This window comes from Phalacrocorax carbo, chromosome 2 (genome assembly GCF_963921805.1).
Source record: "Phalacrocorax carbo chromosome 2, bPhaCar2.1, whole genome shotgun sequence".
Classification (NCBI taxonomy): Eukaryota; Metazoa; Chordata; class Aves; order Suliformes; family Phalacrocoracidae; genus Phalacrocorax; species Phalacrocorax carbo.
Window position 1 is genome coordinate 37,119,335 of NC_087514.1, and position 25,536 is coordinate 37,144,870.

Genomic DNA, 25,536 nt, shown 5'->3' on the forward strand with positions numbered 1-25,536 from the left:
AACTGCATTTTTTAACCAAGCTTCTCATTTCCTAAAAATGCTTTTCTTTTTTTTGATGAGCTACTCTATTTGCAATTACAAATTGCTGCAACATTAAACCCTGGTATTATTTCAGCTACTGACTCTTGCACTGTTGGAAGTCTTTCCAACAGAAGTATTAATAGGATTATTTTCTCCCATTTAATATTATTGTTAGTTGTGTGGTCGGGGGAAAAAAAGACCTGGAATCTTCCAGATTGCTCCAGTGGAGATGCCTCCACAGATCAGATTGCCGTAGAAGGGGTTGTTGATAGGTGGTGGTGGTTTTCCCTGCAGGGCCCTATCAACGCGCAGATGCTGGCGCAGAGGCAGCGGGAGATCCTGAGCCAGCACCTGCGGCAGCGGCAGATGCAGCAGCAGCAGCAGCAGCAGGTGCAGCAGCGGACACTGATGATGCGAGGGCAGGGCTTGAGCATGACCCCCAGCATGGTGGCCACCGGTGGCATACCAGCAACCATGAGCAATCCACGGATCCCGCAGGCAAATGCACAGCAGTTTCCATTTCCTCCAAACTACGGTACTGGTTCCATCCCCCCCGTGCATTTTGTCAGTCCTTACTCCTCTGCGTCCTCCCCAGTGCTGGGTCCGAGCCCCCCTCCCACAGCCCCTTGCCTCGCTCCCTGGGAACGATGAGGAATGTGGAGCTTCAGGCCCCTTGGGAGTCCTCAAATGCAACATGGTACCTTCCACTTCTCTAGCTCTAGTACCATGTATTCTCTGAGCAGAAGTGTGATGTGTGAGCTTGCATGTATCTATGCATATAAGCACATACAAATGCGTATGAACACAGGAACACATATATGTGTGTGTATTGGCTTGATGGACTCTGAATTTTGACTACACTTAACAAACCAATATATACAGTAAAAATTGCAAATGAAAAAGATAGGAATTGATGCTGGCAAACAGCATAAGGTGACCAGAAGCTTCATCAGATGCAAAGCTGTACCATAATCCTTTTAAATAATTTTTATATATTGGTGGGGGTTTTTTGCATTTTGGTAATGAGATATTGCTTAAGTATCAGGTGGATTCTTCCCCCAAAAAGATAATTCTTTGTGTGTGCATTATAATGTAAAATTAGCAACTAACTATTGAGTTTAAATAATAAAAATTTGTTTCAGATTAGGTATTCCCTTCCCTGTCCTTAAACTTGTGTGTAATATGGTAGCTGATACCATTTTGTTTGTATGTTTTACAAACCTGTATACTGCTTTGTTCAGGGTGCGCATGGGGCAGTTACCTCCATACAGTTATTGTTCTACAGCTTCTGCATTTATAAGTATTGTATAAGTTCTTTTACAAGTATATTAAACAATATGTAATGTCTTAAGTTCTGCTGATATAAAAAATTATGTCCATCCAATTCTAAATTTGCTACCTACTCTTATTGGTCTGTTATCCTTTACACAGGTAAGAAGTTAAGTCGTGCAGACAGTGAATATGGGAATATATTTCATACCACCTGATCCTTACGCCAGCGTTAAGGGTGGCTTGTTTCTGTTGAGTATGCTGTTTGTCACGAAGTTAAACAGGACCAAGACAACTTGGTTTAAAATAAAATTTCTGCACACAATTGGCATCTAACAGCTTAAATTAGGTTTTCTTTGCATTTAGATATTTTTTGCCTTTACAAAGTCAAAGCCTGCACAAAATGTCATTGCCTGTTTTTGCAGGGACACAGAACTAGAGATACTACAGTTCTAGGAACTTCAGAAAAAGTTGAAAATTATAGCTTAAATATTAAAAGGTGGTGCCATGCAGTAAATGGGTCACGAATAACTTTCACCAAAATGGATTTATAGACAGAAGCAAAATGTTTTATTTGCTGTTTTGAATGCAGTTACTGAGAAAAAAATCACTTACCAGTGGGGTGGTTTTTTTTGGTCTATAATGAGGAGAAACTGCTTGTGTGATTGGGACACACAGGTAGCCAACATACAATAATTTTTTATGGTTATACGTAAGTATTAGCTGATGATGTCTTGCTTTTAATCTAGATCCCACGTTAAGACACAAGGTTATAGGTTCCACATGACATGAGTAGGACTGTGTAAAGACATGTCTGCAGGTATGAGCTCTTGGCTTGTTGTAACTGAATGTGCAGTGGCTAAATTTCTCATTTTCTCCTTCAGGTATTAGTCAGCAGCCCGATCCAGGCTTCACAGGAGCCACCACTCCTCAGAGTCCACTGATGTCCCCAAGACTGGCTCATACTCAAAGCCCCATGATTCAGCAGTCTCAGGCTAATCCTGCCTATCAGTCCTCTACGGAGATGAATGGGTGGGCACAAGGGAATATGGGTGGAAACAGGTAAATCCAGAACAAAACCAACATGAACACACAGAATAATGGGGTCATTTATGGTCTACACTGACTTATGGGGTTGTTTATATGTAATTGTTTGCTTGTTTGTTTGTTGTTAACTATCTATCCTAAAAGAGATTTCTTTTCAATTGAGCTTGACGAGTTGGTTTAAATTCTATCTTCATACGAGGCGAAGTGAGTGCATAGCTAAAAGACCTGCATCCACACAATGCATTGCTTTGTCTGTGATAACTGATAAAACACTGTGTGTCCTTAAGAAGCACCTCTGCTGCACAGTGAGTTCCAGCCCCTTACGTTTGTGTGGATGCATTTCTTCTGCATACAATTCTCATGTGCTCCCACACTGCTTTCCACACGGCTGGATCAGCTGAGCTGGAGCCTATGCATTCCCTACTGCTCTGGAACTGCGGTGACTGGATATCACCTCCCACTTTAAACGCTGGAGTGCAACCAGGTTCAGTCCATTAGTGCTTGCACATACTGGGGGTCAGTGTATAACTGTCATTCTCTGAGAGCATCGTGGCATGCCTCATGCATGCAGTCACCTTTTTGGTTGAGGCCCATGCCCCAGTTGCTATAGCTCTAATAGTCAGTCAGTCCACATGGAGTGGGTTGGGCATTGAACACTATCAGTAGGCAGCAGTGAGCTTCCAGATGGCAACGACCTGTGCTTTTCACTGGAAGACAGGAGGAGCTATCAGGTTGGTGTACAGCCTGTATCACTTGACACTGGGGTGCACAGAGTTGTCTCTAGCACAGTGCTTTCATCATCCAGAAGTTCTCAGGCTGCTCTTAGTATCCCAGCCCAGCAACAAATTGTTTTCTGGATGGTTGACAAAGATTTAATAAACCCAGAAAACAGTGTTTCCATGACAAGGCTGATCCACATTGCCCTTAAAGCGATTGATTTCTCTCTTATCCTCATCCTTGTCCAAGCCTGTTCCTCACTGTCTTCCTGAAGCATCTGCAGGAGGCATAGCTACCACTGTCATGGCTTCTGCTGAAACGGCAGCAGGGGCAGCTTGATAAGACTAATGGTTGGCTTGCTAAACTGCAGCTCTACAGTGGAGACATGTCAAATGCGTTTACACAAGCCACTGAGTATTCACAATGATCTGTAGTGTGCTATTTCAGCCATCCAGATAACAACTTAAAAATGGGGTTAGGTGGCCTGAAAAGACATGGAATTGGAAGGAGGAGAGTGGTGGGATTTTCCAAGTTTGGTCCTGCGCCCAGAATGCCATTGCACTCTACCAAGCCTCACAGTGCACAGCAGTAGCCTAATGGAGTACCCAAGTGCAAGGTTGAGCATTAACCCTGAAAGATTTCCTCAGCTGTGGGAGTAGCGCTTCCCAGGGAAGTAAAAGTCAGCCATCGAGATGGAGGTGGTTACTGTGTGCCATCCATCACGCAGCAGCCCTTCCACAGTATATCAGTCTAGTGCAGATCCTCCAAACAGACGCATTGTCAGTAATAATTCCTCCACTGACTGTTGGATTATGCTCAAAGAGTAGAAAAGACTGATATGTAAACAGTGAAGTGCATTTTAGGAAATATAAAAAAGTCCCTCATACAACTTCCAACAAAACAGGAGGGAAGATACCATCCAGAAAGCACTTTGCACTTGACTTTGAATAAAATCAGGGGTGAGATTTTGCACAGTTACTCCTTAAGGTGCTCTGAAATGGCCTTAAAGGAACATAGATGGTAATTCTCTTAGACTTTATGTTGTTTCTTATGGTACCACATTTTCAAAACCTGATGCTACGGTTTAGTAAATGAATTGCTGCACAATTGCATGTCTATATTTGTGAGCCCACTTGCCATAATTGTATGTGCAAATTTGGTATTCATATGTGCAAATAGCCTCTTTAGCAAAAAGGATGTGTATTAGACCAGATCCAATATCAACTCATTCCTTATTTCCTTTCCCTCCAAAATTACTTTCCCAAACATATTTAAAATAAATACAAAACCTGTTTAGACAGCTAATTGGCTGTTATTGCACAGGCATAACAGATTTGCACTCTGCCATAGTTTCACACGCAAAGGCATGCATTTTTGTGCACAGATATGAGACCTTAAATTTTGAAAATCTATTCCTTAGACATTAATGTAGCTGAAAGCTAGTCTTTCCTTTGAAGTTGGCATAAACAACAGTATGTATGAATTCTAGCTTAAGGTATATTAAAGAGAGAGTAGTTTCTTAGTGGCTTCAGCATTCTAAGTCTGACACATTGCTTTTTCCATTCCTTGCTGTAGCATGTTTTCACAACAGTCCCCACCACATTTTGGGCAGCAAGCAAGCACCAGCATGTACAATAATAACATGAACATCAGTGTATCCATGGCAACCAACACAAGTGGTATGAACAACATGAACCAGATGACAGGGCAGATCAGCATGACCTCAGCGACCTCTGTGCCTACATCAGGGTTGTCCTCCATGGGTCCTGAGCAGGTGAGAATTCAAGGACTTGAGATGACAGCTAGAGGATTTTGTTTGACTTTCAGTGGTTTGTCAGGTCCGCTGCGTTGGGCTGTAACTGCTGTAAGCCATTACATTTCTTTTACTAGTTTTCTTGAGAAATGATGATGTTAAAAAGGCTTTGTTTTTAGCTCTGCACTCAGATAACCAAGGTGACTGATGAGGTAGAGAGCACCTTTTGCATCTAAATTTCCCATTGTGACCTAGCACTGCTGTAGCTAGCACATGTAGTTGGTCCTGGACTTCTATGGAAAGTGCATGCTGATCTAGCTCCTGTTCTCGGTAGGTAAGTTTCCGTAGCACAGTTGCAGATCACCAGTGTCCTTGCTAATTTTCTCAGCAGTGGAGGCTAGGACTAAATGGCAGGCAGCTGCTTCCTAGAGATGAGAGTGAAAGATGCTGGCATGGGCAGTGTGTGGAAGATGCTTCTGCTGCCACTGTGTTTGTAGTACCAGACAATAGGCAGTCAACTTCAAGAACTATCGATCTGGCACCTTCACAAGAACAAAATCCACACTTTCTGTAATGGGGTGCATATAAAATAGATGGCTGAATCAATAGGTAAGTAGCCTGTTCTTTTCTGCTGAGAGGAGGTTTGCACACTCATTTTTATGAGAGGCTGCTACTTAGGGTATCTGAAATAAGGAAAACAACATTTCTGTTTGTCGACCTGCAATAAAACTAACACAGTACATTAATAAGTATTTGACAAACAAATCCTCTCAATTAACAGGTTCCTGTGTTTGTTTCAGAGCTGAACTCACATTTGTTCAACACACAGAGTTGAAATCATGGACTTGTCTTAGTAATACTGGCAGGAAGTACCCCCTGTCTTCAGGCAGTGTCTCCTGCTATGGTGGACAATACTGTAAATCTTTCCTCTGAGATCATAATCACAGAATCATTTAGCTTGGAAAAGACCTTTAAGATCATCAAGTCCAACTGTTAACCCATCACTGTCAAGTCCACCACTAAACCATGTCCCCAGGCACCTCATCTGTACATCTTTTAAATACCTCCAGGGTTGGTGACGCAACCCCTTCCCTGGGCAGCCTGGTCCAATGCTTGAAAAATCTTTCTGTGAAGAAATTTTTCCTAACACCCAATTTTCTAGCCTACATTTGGTAACAGACTATTTACTCTTCCAATATTGTCCTTTAGCTTAAATAGCTCTTTTCTTTTCTTGTATTTTAGAAAGAACTATTCTATCAACATGATTTTTTGTTGTTGTTTTCAGGTTGTTGGATTGTTTTGTTTTGGGTTTCTTGGGATTTTTCTTATAAGTTAAACAAGCCACAGTGTTTCAGTCAGTTCTTGTAGGCTTTAATTCCCCTTTCCTTCTCTGCACCTGTTCCAGTTTGAATCAGTGTTTCCTAAGCACTACATCCATGTGCATAAAACTACGTCTTCCCCATTTCTCTTTGAGTACTCTGACAGATATAGCCCTAGATCACATTTGTCTTTTACAGCTGCTGCATACTGGTGACCTGAAGTAATTTTGATACTCCCAAATTTGTCACCTTCTCTGATATTCCCAGTTGCCACACCCAACTGTAGCAGACTTTATTATTATTAGTTCCCAAGTGCATACTGTTGCATGCATTTAATGTACTAAAACAAAAAAGAAAAGAGTGGGGATTTGAAGGTGACAGCACAGTCTGATTTCTCAGCATGCCCATGCTACATAATTTTCCCCAGGAACCTGAATGGAGACGCATAAATTATAGAAGGAGATCTGGTTTTGTTTCAGAGATTTCCATGCAGACTGCTGTTTCCATTAGCACAGTTTGTCGCACTGCTTTTCCTTCCTGTTAGACTACAAGATCTTGTTTCAAGATAGCATTTACCTAACTTCCAGTAAGCTGAATAGGCTGAGGTTCTTTATCCATCTCAATGTTTGTTTTTCAGCCCATCAGTCCCTTTTGTGGATCTACTTTAAACTCCACTGTTGTAATCTCCTTCTAAGTAGAAGTATGAACAGAGTAACCGGAGACAGAGATTTAACAGTGACTGCACCAAAGCTGTGTAGAGTCGAGTTCTGCTTGTAATTTCTCTTTCAACCCACGGGTTGCCTTGGCTCTGCTGGTGGCAATGTTGCACTAGAGAGCACATACCAAAATCCTTAAGATGATCCCCAAATCCTCCTCAGCACGTTCTACATAGAGGAAACCTGTGTTCTCTGTTCCCAAATGTATTACCTTCCTTAAGTCCTGTGGCTTATTCTGTAACAGTAACCTGTTTTCCTCCTGATTTACTACCCAGCACTGTGTCATCTGCAGATTCTGCAAGCAAATGTTTTATGTTTCATCTAGGTCAGAGGTGGCCAACTGGCAGCTGAGAGGCCATTTCTGGGCCACAAGACAGTACTTCAGTCCTCAAGAACGTTTGCTGTGCTGCTTTACGTTTTCTTTTCTGACAGACAGGAATAAGAAAAAAAGTTTATACTAATACTAAAATTAGTTTATTTTTTTCTATGTTCAGGGCATAGTATTTTACAATTTGGCATCTTTATTTAGTAATTGACCTAGGCTGTGCTAAACAACAACTTTTAACTGGTGGTTTTTAAAATGGTTATATTTTCTTTAACTCTGCTGACTGTTGCCGTTTCATTCATTCTTTTGCCTTTTTTAATACTGTCACCTACACTTTTACTTACTTAGTCATTGCCATATTTTGTTCCATAATATATAATTTTAACTTCACATGCTCATCTTGTTATAACAGTGAATAACAGTGATTACGCTATTAATGTGTTTCAGCTTTTAGAAAAAAAAACTTCATACTTCCTATGTTATTGGATGGTTTTGGAAGTAATATGTATTACTTGTTAGTAAAAAGCTGTGCCCAGGCTTATTTACGTGACAAGAAGCAAGTATATTACCTTTGGTACCAAACAGGTTGGTTTGGCTCTGTCTCCTGCCTCTTTGTGGCACTACACTGTGTCATATAGACATATACAGAGTTTAGGAAAAAAAAAAAAAGCTTGGTGTTTATCTGCTCGTATTGGTGTATCTCTAGCTTCTCTTGTTTATTACCTAGGCTTCCAGCATCAGCAAGTAGAAAATAAAGATTTTGCCCAAAATGTTGTGTTTTCCCTGGGCTTGCTCTTTAGGATGCTTAGGGACTTTTATGTACTTGAGGGATCAGACCTTGTCTCATTATCATCTTCCCCTTATGATTATGTTAAAGCTCTCTAGGCTGCTCTTACTAGTGTGTCTTCTAGCAGGCCAATATCAGGAATGCTGAAATGCTAGCTGCCAGGTCTGCAGGTTCCTTCTGTCCAAAACAGCTTCCCCAGGCATCAAGAAAGTCTAAAACTTTCCAGTGTCCGCACCGTTCACACAACTTACACTCTCCTTCTCATCATCATCTTCTTGTTTGCACAATGGACTGTTGCTGTGTTTTTGCCTGTTACTTATTTTGCATCACAGGTCGATGTTACTAAGTTGTCAGAGAAGCAGTTTGAAACCTATGCAAGAGAAGAGACTTCTCAGTGTATGAAATAAATTGCTCTCTGGATGTCCACTCAGGGTAGATGTCTATTAATCTGCACAGGGGCAGTGCTCCCCAAGCCAGAATTATCATGGCATCTACAAAGAGTTACCCTGAAAGAGTATTTTGATTTTGTTCAGCATACTGATGAAAGGAGCTCTGGAGTGGTAGGAAGCTTAAGACACCTTGTATATAATTCTGCTTTATTAGCAGGAGACTGTTAATGTGCTTAATTGCAAAGGAATTGTAAAACGTTTTCTGTCTTGTTTCAGTCAGATTTCGTGTCTGATAACACCACTTGACCTGTCTTTAGAAAACGATAAAAACCTTTCCATTTCTTTGTCCTTCTCCATACTTCTCTGGCTGAATTGTTACTGCAGTCAGAAAAGTAAACGTGTGAAGGTGGGGTGTTTTGTTTCAAGGATCTCTGAAGCAAATGTATTCATATAACAAAACAGTAGATTATTTTTTTTTTAATCTGTTACCGTGCCAGTCAGGATTCTTGCGTCATTGCTGGCAAAGAGATTCTGTGATAGGAACTTCACTGGTGCCTTTGCTGCTTTTGTGGTGTGCAGCCTGGAACCATCTTCCTTTTCCATACCTGTCCTAACCCTGCCACGATGCAAGTCATGCACTCATCTTTTTGTTCCAAAACTGCTGTTGATTCAGGATACAATTTTTTATTTCTGCTTTTTATTTTTTTCTTCCTTTGTCTACAGAAGAAACAGAAAAGGCATTTGTGCCTGTGCGTTGTGGTGAACATTGATAAATAGCAGAAAACACTTTTCAAACATGGATTCTGTTGCTCAGTCAAATGCAGGTAGATAAAGCTGCGAAGCTGCCTACTTTCTGTCTTTCCGAACAAAATACGTACTAAGAAGCAGAAAGCATCCCTAGAAGGCTTGCAGATCTAAACAATCAGTTTCTTCAGAGTTGAAATTCCTGTGGCAAAAATATTTACATTTTTAACCTTTCCTGTTGCAGTCTTATATCTGGCAGAATTTGAAACTACCTCTTCAGGTGGTTGCATGTGATTGCATTTAGCTTTGCGATGTTTTGCAAAATAGGTTACTAGAAACAACATTCTAGAGGACCTCAAAAGAGAAGACTTTGGTGTGCTGAATTCGAGACAGTCTTCCCCCCTTGCTGCAGCAGGCTGCTGTAGCTGAAGTGAGGTAGTGCAGTGACAGAATCTCTTCTCCTTGGCAACAGGAGTCTCCTAAAGGGCAGGTGACACAGAAAACATCTTTTTCCTTCCAGCAAAATCTGGAGGGGCATATCTTCACTATTATCACATCCATTTAGTCTGAGGGAAGTAACACGGAGAACTGAATCAACAAGGACTCCCTTGGAAGAGGTTTCTTTCCCTGTAAAACTTATAAGGAAAGCTGGATTTTCTAATATTTCAGAACTGTGCTGAAGGGCTGTGTTTTGTGTTTTATACCAGTTCCTACACAGTGAGATTAATCCTTTGATTAAGAAAGCAGTGCTGTAGATTTGGCAAACCACTCTTTCCACATAACTAAGCATGACAGACCCTTTGGTTGTGCAGAAACACACAGCTTCAGTACTTACCCGTGGCTATGCTCAGAAAATTGTTGAGAGCATCCATTTAGGAATGCATGCAGCTGTGGGTTTTCCTGTTTAATACTGTCTTTCTCCCATTGCTTAGGAGCAGAAAAATAAATGTCATTAAAACTAAGTCAATAGTTGGTATAACTCAGCCCACATGTTATCTCATCAGGCTCTGAAAAAATTGTGTGGTGGTTTGCAAGCTGAAAAGCTGTGTGTTATTGAGGTTAGGAAAGCAGTTATGTGTTTCTGCTTTCGGGACTTTCATAGCAGGCTTGTCCTCTTCAAATAATGCTGACCTAATTTATGGAGCCTGTTTTGTAAAATATGCACAAGGGTCATAGTATCAGGAATGAAATCTTTGTTGTTGACTGTGAAGCAGAATAATATGAGTCAAACACATGCTGCACAAGAAGGGTGCTCAGCTATATAGTCACTTCCCTGATTGTAACATCATCTCAAGAGTGTATGTTGGTATATGGAAGTAGCATAGTGGTTTGTAATGCTTCTTTTTAATTCCCAGGCCTTTTCCCAACAGGTTTTTAATTAATTTTCCTTAATATCTTGTTACCAATAGGTTAATGATCCTGCTATGAGGGGAGGCAATCTTTTTCCAAACCAGCTGCCTGGAATGGATATGATAAAGCAGGACGGAGATGCAACACGGGTGAGGAACAGCATGCATAGGCATACAGAGGCAACGGAACTATGAATGTATTGTGGTATAGAGTGGATACAGTATCTTTTTACTCACAAAGTTAAAAGTACCCAGGGTACTATTACTTAAATTTTTTGCATTAATTTTTTTTATTCCACTTTTGGTGACATCTATATTAAGTTCCTTGTTTAGATCCCACTAGCTTTACTGAAGTGTGGATATATTTACAGAATACATTTACATTAACAGAATACATTACATTATTGAATTAACAAACAGTCACATTCGGCAGACTTATGTACAGTTGTATTTGCTTTCTACAGAGCAATTACATGACTATTTGCTGATGATGGGAAAGATGTACTGTTGATTTACATTTGCACTACTGCATGCTTAACCCCTTTCATGTTTCATCCTGCCTAAGTGTTTTTTCCGCTTCTCATTGCATTATACTTAGGGCAAAAATCTCATGAATTATTTAATTTATTACTTTCTGTACAGTGCTTCTTCTGAGAAGAGTGGTAGAACTGAACTAATTTTCACACAAATTTCCAACTGACAGGGTAATTAGCGTTTGCTTAGGTCAAAACCAATTTGTATTCCAGACAGTAACAGAACTAAAGGAGAAACACTGTGCAGTTCTTGGTGTGTGGCCAAGTAGATGAGGTGGGTTTTATGTGCCCCTCCTCGGTGGAAGGGGATGGGGGCTTTTTTTATGGAAACAATCTTCATTTGAGATATGTTTGTTACAACAAACCCGGTTATTTTGAGACCTGATGTTCCTTGAAACTGGAGCGCAGTATTTCCCATGTCTGCAGACCCATCCGCACCCAAGCAGCTGGCAAAGCCGCCTCACCGAGGGACCTGCGCCTACCCAGGCCCGGCCTTCTGGGGATGCGGGGGTCCTGGGGTCCCCCACGCCCTGCTACCATGGCAGACCCGGGTCCTGGGCCCCCCCCCCACCGCACTGCTCCGGCAGACCCGGCCCCTGGGGATGCGGGGGTCCTGGGGCCCCCCCCCACCGCACTGCTCCGGCAGACCCGGCCCTGGGGATGCGGGGGTCCTGGGGCGGCGCGGGAGAAGCGCCATCTAGCGGCTGCCGCTGCCCCCGCTCCTCCCGCACCGCCCCCCCCCCTCACCCCCCCACCGCCAAAGCTCTCCTTGTCGCCAGGTTGGGACGGGGAGCTCCTCGTTGTAATCGAAATGGGCAGGTCTAACCCGTTATTCGTACAGGGGTCGGTTTACGACCTGCTTGAGGTCTGTCCCTTGAACTATCGTTTCCTGTCGTCTCCTCGAACGCGATGTTGAAATCAGAAAGGTGGAATTAAATAAACAGATTTTCCTCTTATGATGAATCCAATAGCAAAGTTTAAAGTTATCTACTGTTAGAGAAAAGAAATTTGAGTAGCAGGGGAAATTTTAAAAATGTTACTGAAATGTATCAAATTAATGAAAATGAAGAATGTGAAAGTACTGAGGAAAAAGTAATCATACGTGTATTTTATGGTATTCCCTCTTTTTTTTCTTTTTTTCTTTTTTTTTCCCCACACACGTGTTTAAAACTTCCTGGAGGTCAATTCTTTTCACAGCTTCCTGGCTCATATCAAAATACAAGTGCCCCTCTCCAAGAGTGGAGGATCTGTGCACAGGGAGTCTCTTCTGCAGCCATTTCATGGTCACTTTGATGGTTAATAAAAAGATGCAGTGTGGTCTGCTTTAGCGGAAGCGGTCAGGTACCAAGGCATTGCTTTCCTACTTAGTGCATTCCCTGCCCAGTTAGATCTCGTGCTGAGAGAAGCCAGACTGTCAGAGAACACAATACAAGGTACCACTGAGGAAAGAAAGGGAATAAGGCTGTTGAGGGGGAAGCAGACTAAAGAAGAGGAAGGAGGAGGTAGATTTTAAAGAATGGTTGAAGAAAGAGGGAAAAGAGAGTGGGTGTGACAGAAAGGGTGCTAGAGAGGGTGGAGAAAAGTCAGGGAAGATGGTGCAGGTGGAAGGAAATGAGTGGCAGGACTTTGGACAGGGAATCTGTGGGGTTTAAAATTAAAATAGTGGAGTTGGTGCCATGACAATGAGATGGACAGTGGCCATGCATGAGAGCAGTTTTGTCTCATGTGGAGAAAAGTAACTTCTTAAAACCTCTTGAATTATTTTGCAAGGGTGCATCGGGCTGCACTCTGTGATTTTACTTTTGTTCTACTAATGTAGCTCTGACTATCAAGGAAAATTTAGATGGTTTATATGCACTATAAATACCTTTTACTGAACTTTGAACTGTAATAGAGGTTAAGTAGCTACTATTTTCATGTGTTTGTGCTATAAACTACTCCTACATAATTTTTTTTTAAACCTCAAGCTGTGTAATTAGAAAGCTGAGGAGAGGATTCATGTGCTTCATCCCTTGGCAGTTGTGGCTTTAGCGTACAAAAATAAAAAATTCATCTGACAAATGAGAAACTAAGAAACTCATCTGACAAATCTGAGGTTTCTTCAATGTTTCGTAAAGTTGATCTGAACAACTGTATCATTTGAAAGGATTGGTTCTGTTTAGAATTGAGTAACCAGGTAACAACATGCTATTGCTCAAATCAGTACAGCTGTTGATGTCAGATCTCTGCATTTATTGTTTTAATTTTTTTGCTTAATACTGTTTCACTTTATTTTAACATGTTACGGATAAAACTTCTACAGCTTAAGACTTGAAAGTATGATACCAGTGTTTAACAGAGAAGCCTTTTTTAAAGTAATTAGAGGATAGAGAATTTTCTGTCTTTTTCAAGGCACAAAGTACCCTTCATTTGTAGAGCTGAAAATAGTTGCAACTGGAACAGTTTAATATATTATTTTGCCATTATTGGAACAAATTTTTATTAACTAATATCACATGGTAAAAGAAAAATTTTAACCTGCTCCTATTTAGAAGCAAATGTCTGAAGAATACTGTTTGTAGCTGAGGTTTTTGAGGGGTGCCCAGTTTAACTTTATACAGTACAGCAGCAGTCTTGTAGTCAATGATCTTTGGGGTTTTCAGATTACTTCTCTACCCTGAAGTTGCATACATCGGCCATGGAAATTATTCTGAGCAATTTTTCCCGTATTCGCTGTCAGCCTGAAAGTAGTAATCAGACGTCATTCTTTGAAGTCCTGTTTGCTTTGGTTATATCTAAATAAAAAGGGGTGGGGGGATATTTTTCTAAAGGTACACTTGTGCCTTTTTTCTTATTGCCTTCTTTATATACTTTATCACCCTGTGACTCAAATCTTGGTTAAATTATTTTTAAAAACTTTTGCAGTGCATGAATTTTTTTGAAGCCACTGGTATAGTGGAAGCATTTATTTAGCATATCCATAGAGACAGAGGTACAGTTTGCTAAATGTCCACTCCGAAAATAAGGACACCTTTGGATTTTCACTTCTGTTCTGCTCTTTATCAAAAAGCGCTAATGGGGTTGCTGAACTGACTCGCAGCGTGGCAGGGGGAAGAGCAAAGTTTAGCTTGTCCATATTAGTCAAGATTTGAGGGATGCAAGTGTGGTGTCTGTGCTGTGATGAAGCGAGGAGGAGCAGGAGCAGGCCTCACAGTGTTGGCCTCCGGACCATGCTCATGGGTGGTCACCCCAGAGGGTTCCAGCTTGCACCAGCTGGGCTGGGAATAGCAGGTGTACAAAACATAGGGCCTTGCTTTCCTGAATCATGGGATGGTTCCTGACACTGACTTTATTTGACAATAGAGATACATTTCTAGGCTTTCTGTGATTGCAGAGGAAGGTGTGGTAAAGTCCAAAGTATGGTGTAGGCAGCTTTCAGAAGCAGCCTAGCAGCGTGCACATGGACCAACAAGAAAGCTGCCTACTGCCAGCACCGTCCCTGGGCAAGCGGGGCCTTCCTTGCGCATGACAGGAGGCTACGATCAAAGAGCCACTCCACTGCTGCAGCCACGGGATACCAGAGGAAAGAAACCCCAGGGGAGGAGAAAAATGGTTTTTGGCTGGATTGGCTCTCTGACCTGACTGACCACAGCGCCCCGTGGGAGCAGGAGTTTGCAAGGGGAGGCAGGCAGAGAGGCACAGATTGCAGTCCCTGCAAGGGACGGTCTTAAGACAGCTATGAAAACCACATCCTGAGGTTTTCTGTAAATAAGAAAGTACAAGATAATCAACTCAGCTGAAACCAGTTTGTCTGTTTGTGTAAAGACACTGCAAGGGTAGTAAGTATGATGTAAAGAACATCTCTAGGAATTGGTAGCTGGTGCTTTTTTTTACTTCTTCATTCCCTTTTTTATTACAATTCACGGAGAGGAAAGTGCACCAAGGCAGTTGTTTCCTTTGAGAATGATACAGCAGTAACACAGGGAGATTTTACACATACTTCAAGTATGAGAATTCTCTTAAACCATATTGCTGTGCCTTTAGCTGGAGTCTACGAGGGGCAGATAGATGATCCTGAGTTGTTACAATGTCCACAATAACTGGAATGAATTAAGGACCTAAGAATGCAGTGACATTAAACCCTCACTGATATCACTGGGATTAAATCACAGGTCAGTTGTATCTTTGTACACAAAGAAAAGCCTAGCTTTATAAAGTCAAATCAATTTTCAAGTTTAAAATAAGACACCAATGTGTGATCGACGGGGGATGCTGCAGTCCAGCATCCAGCTCTCATTCACCTCTCCATCTTCACTGTCGCAGAAGGAAGAATTCATTTGGTTTTCTCCAATTTCTCTTTTTTTTTTTTTTTTGCAGAAATATTGCTGACCCTGAGGGTGGTTTGGTTGCTCCTTTCTTCAGCTGACTGGGCGTACAGCCCCAAATCCTTACTGGCGTCTGTTTGTCGTGACCCAGCTGAGCTGCCAGCGCCGGTGGCGGCTGCCTGCTGCCAACAAGACTCAGCCCTGCCTTCCCGAGGGGAGCCGGGCGGTCCTTGCCGAAGAGCAGCCTCTTCTTTGACAGTCTGAAGCTAGCGTACAGACAGTTGCTCAGTCTGTTCACTGCATTCACCTTAGTGCAACTTAGATCTCTCCTGCGAAGTAAATGTTGACAGGCAATTTTCATAAACCATGTCAGATTGAATGTATTTAAATGTATGTATTTAAGGAAAAACAACCATGCTCTTGTTCTGTTTCTGTTTAGTTCTAGACCTTGGTTTTTTTGCTTTGTTTTCCCTGGCTTACTCAGTCTGGTGCAAAGGACTCAGTTCCGTCTGAAAACTGGTGTTTTAGACTTAAGGCCTGCATTTTGGGGCTGAGAGGAGGCATGGAGGAGGGTGTAGAAGCAACGTCTGGTACATACAGAGACCTCCAATGAGCACGTTCCACTGAGAACAAGTCAGAGAAGATGAACCAATGTAGAAAACTCTACAGACCAATTTTGAATGGGGCTGAAGTTGTAAAACGGATGAAAATTACCCTGTGAGAGGGCTGTTTATAAGGGGCGTTTCGGTTGGGTTTTGTGGTAATGTTTATAATGCAAGTCATGAATCCAAAAATACAAGTTGGTTACATTCTTATTTAATTAAATTCTAACAATAAGCAAATCCTGATTTTTTTTTTTACCTGGCTTTCCTGACCTCTGTCATCTTCCTCCTCTTTCTAATGAATAAAAAAAAAAACAGGTTAACCCTTTACTTCCCTAGGTGCATTTCCAGCAATCTGGACGGCCAGTTACTGGATGCCGAACAGCAAAGTTCGATGGTAATGCATGTACTGATTATGGTAGTGGCAGAATTGGTGCATAATATCAAAGAGCTCAAGATACCTGCTTTAGAGCATGATAATTTCTGGTTCCCATCCCCTTAGCTGGGAAAATAACAATTCCTGTAATACCTATAGCAGATATCACTACAGACTTCACCACTGTCGTGTGTTTCTGATTATTTTAAAGCAGCGTGGACTACGAGGACATTTTGTAAGGTACATAAAATCCAGTTTATATGTAAACAAGCAATAATTTAAGTTGAAAACTTAAGTGTTTTACTTGTATAATTTTTGTGAGATATACATGTTGTGAAGTTGATTCCAAATGAGGTACTTCAGTATTAAATTAGATATCTTCTTAGCCGTGTGTGTCTCCTGGAAAAGTGTTTTGTAAAGGATCACAATGCCTTGATTAGACCTAATTTGTAGGCTTGAGACTTCTCATTTTCTAAACCTTGTGATTCTGCTCATAATGTCATTTAACTAACCTATATTATATGCAGCCACTGTAGGAACCAATTCTTGATTTTTGTATGTTTATATCTTTTCGTAACAAGTCTTAGGAAAACTAACTGTTAATAAGCAAGCCACTGTTAGGGGGTGGTTTTTTTTTTTCTTGCCCACTGTGGTTGGAATAATCTTTTACTAAAACGGACATCAGTTTCTGAGGACTTGAAATATTAAGAAATTGATGTTTTTGACCTCTGTTTTCTTTACACTGACCCGCAAACCACACACTTTCTAACCTTAACGCAAATTTTTTGATGTCACGTAAAATGCAATGCATTTTCTAATATCTCATCAGCCATGCCTTTTGGGAGTGAAAGGTTTATTCTGTTACCATTTAATTTGTTTTGGTGTTCAGGTGGGAGTTAAAGTAAAATAGCGGCTATTCTGTATTAAGGCTGAGGGAAATACGATAAAGGCTGTTCAAAATAGGCTGTTTCTGTAGAAGGCCTTTGGTGAAAACCCAGGAAATGTGCAGCTGTGTTTGTCCCTAAGGAGGGCAGTGCCACCGTTCTGGAGAAGCAACATTTTTCAACTGACACCGTTCTATTAGCAAACTCAGAGTATTTATTCAGCTGAGCCATCCTCTCGCCTGCTGATGGGAAACCAGAATAACTGTCAGCCCTGACCTCCACAGCCTCACTACTACAACGACATTTGTGTGAAACTTGCATTATATATCTGACAAAAAATTATTTATACGATAAATGTGTAAATTTGAAGGAATGAACTTCGGGCACCATAAAGCGTAAATGGGTTTTAAAAGAATTTTGTTTCTATTCCACTCTTTTTCGGATCTTAACCGTAACGTCTGCAGATAGATTATTCTTTTTCACAGTGGACAAAATAGTTTAAATTTGTCCCGTTTCACGACAGACCTGCAAACCCTTATCGTCTGTAGTGATTATGATACTTCTTCATCCATTGCCATTTTGAAAGAAAGGAGATTGTACCTATCACTTTGGCTCCGTTTGGGTTCATCGTGACTTTAGTCGTCTTCTAACTAATGAAAGAGAAAAGTGAGTGAAGGAATCTTCTGATCATATTGATCGCTATAGAAACAAAAAAGCCAAATCGATTCCCTTCATTATCAGTATTTTTCATCCTGTATACAGTAAATTTGTCGGAGAAAGTACTTGGATTTTGTTTAACAGAACAATTAATCAGTGTTCTACTTACATTACTAAATGTGAAAGGCGCATAATGTGAAAAATAAGCATATATACATGGTCGTACGACCTGTTTAAGTGTTCATGTAATGTGGTAAGTTTAAAAAGTGACGTGAGCTGTTTTGCTACAATGAATTAATTTGTACTCGATCTTTAAAATATTGTCCCACACCGGTATCCCTTTGGGCCTGTATTAATTAAAAGCAATGTTTTTGCAGTTTATACAATACATTTTTTAATCTTTGTTTAAAAGCGAAATTCATATGGGCTTAACAGATGAAATGGGTGGCACAGCTCCACTTGCAGAACCCAAAGATACACAATCAGTTTTGAAATGCAACTTAAGCCATTAATTGTTGGTGTGAATTTAAAAGTTTTCTAGTATTTGTATGGTAGTATGCTGCCTAAGAGCAAAAGCATTCTCTGCACAAAAGAAAATTTACTGTAGTGGCTTTGATTTTAATTAGAATTTTCTCCCTGGTGTTTCTTTGTAGACTAAAACAAAATCTTTTAAGTTTCTTACTACAGGTAAAAGCTATGTGCAAGAACCTCAAAATGCTAAAATCTAGCATAATGCCTTAGATCTGTTTTTAAGTCTTGTATATTCCTACATAGCTGTCTGATGTATTATATTTGTATAGTGAATTGTGTACAATTTTGGAACAAGTGCATCATCACTTAATCTTTATGTTGTTCAATAGAGATGATGGACACATTTCTTCAAACATTTACTGTCATTTAATTTTTTTCCCTTTATGTCATTTGTGGCTTTTATTTGTACAGTTCATCATGAAGTTGCATCTGAGATGTGTGTATATGAAAAGATTATACAAGGGTAAAATTAAGCAATATATAAACTATGGTTCTTCAGGAGAAAGCTTACAGTGTTTCAGGTTGTGATTTATTTTCAAAACGGAGTTGACTCTGAACATCACGTTGTTCACCTGCATTGATGTTTGTATTTCTAGTGTGAGCAGTTTATGCAAAGGTAGATATATTCAGAGAAATTTTAAATACATTTATGCAAGTTAATATTGCTTTGCTGATGCTATTTGCTTATTTGATGTTAAATAATGCTATTGTAAATAAAGAATTCTGTTGTTATTGCATCATTTAATAAATTTTAATGCCTTCGGGTTTTACATGGCTTTAGAGATTTCAACGTGTTTCTGTTGTGTCTTCATTTATTCATAAAAGGGGCTAAGGTGTAGTACTAAAGCACTAGAGGGCAGATGAATCGGCAGGTTCTAAAAAGACAGCAGGCTTTCCGTGTTGAAGGCTTTCATAGATTCCAACTAGTTGTTACTCTCAAGTCCTTTCATCTTTATAGTGCTGTATTAATTGAAAAAGTTCATCACATAGCTAATGCGAAAACAGTTCATTAGGAGTACTTTTTTATATCACATGTCAGGACAAAATGGGCGTCTTCCACGACAGTTTCAGCAGAGGCAGACCTTGAATGGCGTGGAGTGGGACTGAGGGAGTTAAGGGCCGGTTCTCCTCGCTGTGCCAAATGGTTCAGTTAAAACAGTTGGAAGTGTTTGGTCAATTGAAAGCAAACATAAAAGCAGCTAGAAGAATGCTTGTTCATCAGAATGATCTGCTGCTCCCTCAGGGAAATCAGTGAGGGAGAAAAGCTATTTATATTGAAAATTTTAGAAGCTAAAGTACTCCAAAGAGTATTTATTTAAGACCTCCAAATACTCTTACCCTTTCACCATTCCTACCAAAACAAGGCTTCTCCTGCCGTTCTCTTGGCTTCAGAAAATGATGGTGATCCTTGGATACAAGGAAAACACTGCCACATTAAGGAAAGCCAGGAAGGAGGATGTTTCTTCCCAATGTAAGCTCAGAAACGAATAGAGAAAACATCTGTGTCTATTAAGAGGGAAAACGTTTCCTATCAGAACTTCACGTTTAGGCATGATTATCCCCTTATGATTTATTAATACTAAAGAGAAATGAAAATTCTTGACAACCATTTTAGCTAAAACTGCTGCCATCAGTCTAAATGTGATGAGCCACCGATGACCTCTGATGTAACTGGCTTTACAGAAGAGAAGCGCTGCCTTCTACTTTCTGGATCGGGCTTTGTTGCCAAACACCGGTCTCAGGGACGGAAGAGGGGTGCCCAGAGGCTTCGAATTATTCCCCGGCTTGTTGCTTGCAGCTTATCCTGGTTCTCCATGTGTTGGACCCAGTATGGGAGAAGGGTCGTGTGTCGCACTGTGCTTGGGGTCAGGCTATGGCAAAGGATGAGAGCAGCCAGGGGTATCTGCCCTCTGCCTTGGCCTCTTGGGCTCCCAGGTGTGGAAGTAGAGATGCTAAGTACCGCCTGAGTGGCCCTCTTGACTGAATTCTCACAGTCTCCTGAAATAATCACAGTGAAACCATGATGAATTAGTTCTTGTGCTGACAAAAGCAGAACCCAGAGCAGCCTTGAGTGGTTCTGTGGCCTTGTGCATGTAACGGGTACATACAACTCATGTCCTCTTACCTGTCTCTGGCATAGTGTTTCTAGGTGCGTGTACATCACGTACCCTCTCTACAGGGGCAGAGTTTGCACCAGCAGAGGCTGTCGCTCCGCTGCTCCCTGTCCTCACCTACGGCCATAGCAATAAATCGCTTCTGCTCTGACCTGATCTAAATTGCAATTCGGGTTATTTCTACGACAGCGTCTGGTGCCGTGACTGGGATTCACATGTCCTGCTTTGCATGGGATCACGGCAGGCTGCTCCCTGCTGAACCCCCAGCGCTGCTCAAAAGTCCCTGTTGGGGCTTTGGCGGAGGGTGGTCTGTAGGCTCCCGTGGTGTGCGGCGGCTGCTGAATCCCAGCTTTTAATGCAGGTCAGTCCAGAGTCCCACTAAGACTTCCCACTCTTCAGCTGGCTAAAAGAGGGAAGAAATATCGCAAATTGATAAAGTCCTTAGGAGAGGCAGGTCAGGAAACGTCCAGGTTGGAATTACACCATGAATGAACCTATGTGGACAGTGATGCTTGAGAGCTGGGCGTTGAGGTCTGCGCCACGTAGGGACAGACTCCTGGGACATCGATCAGCTGCAAAAGAAATTGCCCCAGCAGTTAAAGGCTCAGGTGGTGTGACCAACCACATTAACCCTTCCCTGTCTGGTTCCAGTCTGAGCCTCCTGTGGTACTGCTAATGACCCCAGCCTCAGCCAGCATGGGAGGCTCATGCTACATGTTGTGACCAGGAGGGACCCCTCATGTGTCTTGTCTCCTCCCCTTCAGTCTCTGGTTCTGGATAGTTGCATGGGGGTGAAAAACATGCAGTTGATTGTTTTGAAGGGATTAAGTCTTCTTGGGGATGCCCGAACCTCTTCTCCTATGCCTTTGCCATGGATAGGTCTCAGCTTTCTACTCCCTGGCCAAGGATCCAGGCAACACAGGCTCTCTCTGACTTGACCTGGTTTCCTCTGAGAGAGTGAAAATGGGACCCAGACAATCAGATGAAGCTCCACTGCCCCCAAAGGCAGCTGCAGCTCATTGTGCTGTCCTCTCTGAAAGACCAGCCATGTCAGCGTCCTCTGTGTGTGTGTCCTGTGTCTACGTATCTCTGGGGTTTGTGCTCAGTTTGTTGCTGGGCAAACCTGCAAACGGGAAAGCAGCAGCCGCATCCCCAGCCTGAGCAGGGACCCCAGGTCCCCAGGCACTGGGCTGGGCTCCAGCAGCCAGGCAGGAAGGTCCTGGGCTGGGGATGCTAGAGGAGGTGGCTGCTCCTAACACCCCTTAACAGGGTTGTAGCCAGCAGGATGTGGTTGAGTGGTGAGTATTCCTGAGATTACATGTATATAATCCCTATGCGATGGGAGACCAATCTTTTGCTAATGTACCCATAGTGTTAAGTTTGTAAGCAAACTTCTAGAGCATTGTGGGGGCACCCAAACAACACCAGTGCTAGTAAATCCTTGGGTTAATTCAAACAAGTGGATTGGAAAAAAATATGTTTATAGAACATTAGAAGAACAATAACAGTTGTAAATGGCTGAAGCTGAAGTCCTAATGATCCAAATATGTTGTGTGGGGGATGAAAAGAGAGGTTTACCAGACTATGTACAAGATCTCCTCTAAGTAACATCACTTCCAACTACGAAATAGATAAATGGTGTTAGGTATAAAACAGGAGGGAAATTGAGAGAATCAGGCTAAGGCTGTGTTCTCTACAATTTGAACTTTCAAAGTTGTGAAGATTTGGGTAGAAAGGGAAATGCACAGTTGCAAAGGAGTAGCCTCAACTTACAGAGATTTAAACCTGATAAAGCTGAGTACTAAAACTGAGCAGTCCAGGTGAAATCAGTGAATTATGGGGGAACAAACATCATCTAACTCTGCAAATAATGTACTCAGTGGAAATGGGAATCTCCTGTGGCTGCTGTCATTAGACAAAGACATACATCCTGCTTGTGCACAAGGGGTGGCTGGGCAGGACAATCCAGGGTCAGCCCGTACAACTGTCAGTGGCACAAGAGGTCTGTGGATGCCCGGACGACTCCCTGATCCAATGGGATGTATGGTTTTGTACTTTCTCCTCCCCCAAGGAGCTGGAGCCCTTCTGGGGGATCATTAAAAGATTCTGGCTTTAAGAACAACAGATGGGCACAGGGGACAGGCCAGGTGACAGTTTCAATGCTATCCAACATGGTGCTCCCCACTCTCCCCTGAAGTTAGGCCTAAAGGCAGCAGCACTCAGTGGTGAAGGGGGCTCTGTGCAGGGGAAGGGGCTGAGACAACATTCAGACCCCCTGTCCCCTGGAGAGGCAGAGGTCAGGCTCACTCACCAGGGCAGCAGGAACTTCGCTTTAAATATTTCAGTTCATACTGAGTACAGTCTAAATGAACTACTTCACCACCACAGACTGAGATAGGCATTGAAGTATGGAGGTGGGAAAGGCTGGGGAATCTGAGACACGCTCCCAGCCCCATAGAGCTGCTGGGGAGGTGGAGTTGCTCCAGCTTTTGCGATGCACCCAGGGATTTCTCCCTAGCAGATGTTCCTGAGAAGACAGTGCAGGAAAGTGCACTACAACTACTCAGGAGGCTGGAAGGACCCATGGTGAACCTGGCCACAGTAATTTACTCAGCTGCCTGCAAACTGTGGGCAAAGCAGCACTGAGAGACAAGAAGAATAACAGGTATTCCTGCCCTTGCTCATGTGCAAAGGTGGGGAGCATTGCAGCTATATATATGACAGGACTGGTTTGCTGCAAATTTTAGATTGGCTCGCTCCAACTTTTTTTGTGTGCGTATTTTTCAGTTATTTTTCTATTCTCAAGGTATTTGGAGAGCAATGGACTGCTTCAGTGAAGTCACTGAGCATTGGTAATGATTATTATTATTATTATTATATAGTAAATAATAATTATGACATTATTAAAACACTGCTATGTTTAAAGATTCAGCTAATACTGGAAAAGGAAAGTTGAAGCACTTTAATGTGTGATTTCCCTTTTTTCAATAGTCCGCATCAGCAGATGCTGTCACTCTGCTGCTCTCCATCTCCTCCTATAGCCATAGCAATAAACCACTTCTGCTCTGACCTGATCTAAATTGTAATTTGTGTTATTTCCATGACTGGGATTCCCATGCCCATGCTGCAGCTGCTTGTCAGTGTAAGTGCTGGGACACAGGGAGCCTGCAGGTGGGAAGCTGGGCGTCAGGGTCTGCTGCAGCACTGCGATCTTCAGAGGTGATAAACAGGTGTAAGTGCTTTAAGTAAAGTAAGGAAGATGTAGAGTGGGAGTAAGAGTGATGATGAAGAGCTTGTGTCCAAACTGAGAGGAGGATGGGAGGGGTTGGGATGCAACTTTTTGGATCAAGAAATCTGGATCAATCCAGGCATCTGCGTAAGGCAACTTAGGCGACTGAATGCTATGCAGTCAGCCTGCAGGGATGTCCCTTGGTGCTTGTCTTTAAAAGGCATCCCCACACCACTGTGGAGAAGGAATACCCTCTAAAATCTTTCAGCGGGGGAAGGAGGCTGATAGACTGCAGGGATTACTTTGTAACAAGCCATAAAACCGAAACAAACTCCCAAAGGTAAAACCTGAGGGTCACTTCAGTAGCCAAAAAGCCAAATGCCGCATGCACATGTACGCTGCTGGTCATGGCTCCCTGCTCTGATGGGGGGGGGGGGGGAGGCAGGAGGCTACTGAGAGCCCTGTGCTCTAGGTGGGTGGCTCTGGCCTGGGGGATGTCTGTAAGGTGCCACTGAGCTAGGTGCTAAATGCCAGCAGCCCTGGGAACCACTCCTGGTGCAGCACCTGAGCACTGCCGGGCAGTGAGAGAGTCCCCAGGGCTTGTTTTAAGGCTTTTCTTTTTGTAGCCGTAATTTCAAAGTGAATTTTCCCTTCTCATGATGTCCCCCCGGCTGCTGGCAGCAGGGATGCTCCGCACCAAGGGGCACCTGGCTGAACCAAGTGTGCGTGAGCTGGAGATTTCCCCTCAAAGTGAATTGGCATTTCTGTTTGTCCTTTTTTTTCACAGTCAGAAAAGGTGAGCTGTTATTTCCCTGGCAAGGCTGAAAAGACATGTCGGGATGAGAACCTCAAAACTGGCTTTTTATTCACTGAGCTGTTCCCCAGGGCACCAACCCCCCGGGCTCGTTTTTGGCAGCCAAATTCCCAGTCATTCCCAAGAAAGGGCCAGAGCATCCCAGCCGCCGGGTGGGTGCTGGCCACCCTCCTGTCCAGCAGCCCCCGGGGGCGGCTCCAGGCGCAGCCCCGGAGAGCCAGGGGCCGCAGGGAGGGGGCTGGCCTGCCTGCTGGAGGGGGCTCTGCAGGGCTGCACTCCTGCTCCCCCCCAACATCCCTCCCCGAGGTCGGCATTTTTTGAATGCAATAAATGCCTTTAACCTCTTAGGGAGTAAAAGCCTCTAAAGATGACCTACTATACAGTGGCAAAGGTGCCTCGAGCCCTTTTCTTCTCCTGGGCTCCGTGTCATCAGGCTCCTAGAAACAGGAATATTTTTATTTCTGGGCATGTCTACAATGCAACTAATGATGAGAATTTAACAATCTCATGTTTTGTTTGTTTGACTTCGTTTCTCAAAAATCTCCGATGTCAGCACGTCTCCTCTGCAAGCCCCTTTCCCTTTTCCTCTCCTCTGATACCTGGACACAGGGTAGCCAGAGGATTCCAGATTACCTGGCAACACTTGATTTCTAAGGGTAACTCAAACTTTCTTTGTGCAATTGGAGCTCGAAGGCTTGTTCCCATAAATCTGATTAATTCTGGTACTACTTCTATGCTACTGATGCTGCATCAATAAGACCAGGTTAAACTGCCTGCCTGAAACCGTTTCCTAAAGCAATACAGCATCAATTCTGTCTTACAAAATAACAGAGATTTGGAACAACACAGAGAAAGTTTTTTTAAAAAAAAAAAAGACTGATAACAGAAAAATCAGGCTAGTTAAGCTAAGGGACTATCTCAAGCAAGTTTCAGAAGGCTGCATTCCTACCCTCTCCCTAAGGCTCATGTGCATATTGGCTGGTGTATTCAGCACTTTTGTCTTGCAAACGGAGGTTAGGGTGAAGAATGAGGTTGTAGGTAGGAGAATTAGCCCAA

At 42.5% G+C, this 25,536-nt stretch overlaps 1 protein-coding gene across 7 annotated transcripts in view; it reads left to right on the plus strand.

Annotated features, from left to right (window-relative positions):
* Window positions 1–19,109, plus strand: part of NCOA2 (nuclear receptor coactivator 2) — a 196,579-nt gene extending 177,470 nt beyond the window's left edge. For all 7 annotated transcript variants that reach the window (XM_064442571.1, XM_064442567.1, XM_064442570.1 and 4 more), the window contains 5 exons: window positions 316–556; window positions 2,175–2,352; window positions 4,630–4,828; window positions 10,497–10,586; window positions 15,326–19,109. In XM_064442571.1, coding sequence (XP_064298641.1) covers window positions 316–556; window positions 2,175–2,352; window positions 4,630–4,828; window positions 10,497–10,586; window positions 15,326–15,337 — 720 coding nt within the window. In that variant the 3' untranslated portion in view covers window positions 15,338–19,109. The remainder of the gene's footprint in view (window positions 1–315; window positions 557–2,174; window positions 2,353–4,629; window positions 4,829–10,496; window positions 10,587–15,325) is intronic.
* The last annotated feature ends 6,427 nt before the right edge of the window (window positions 19,110–25,536 follow it).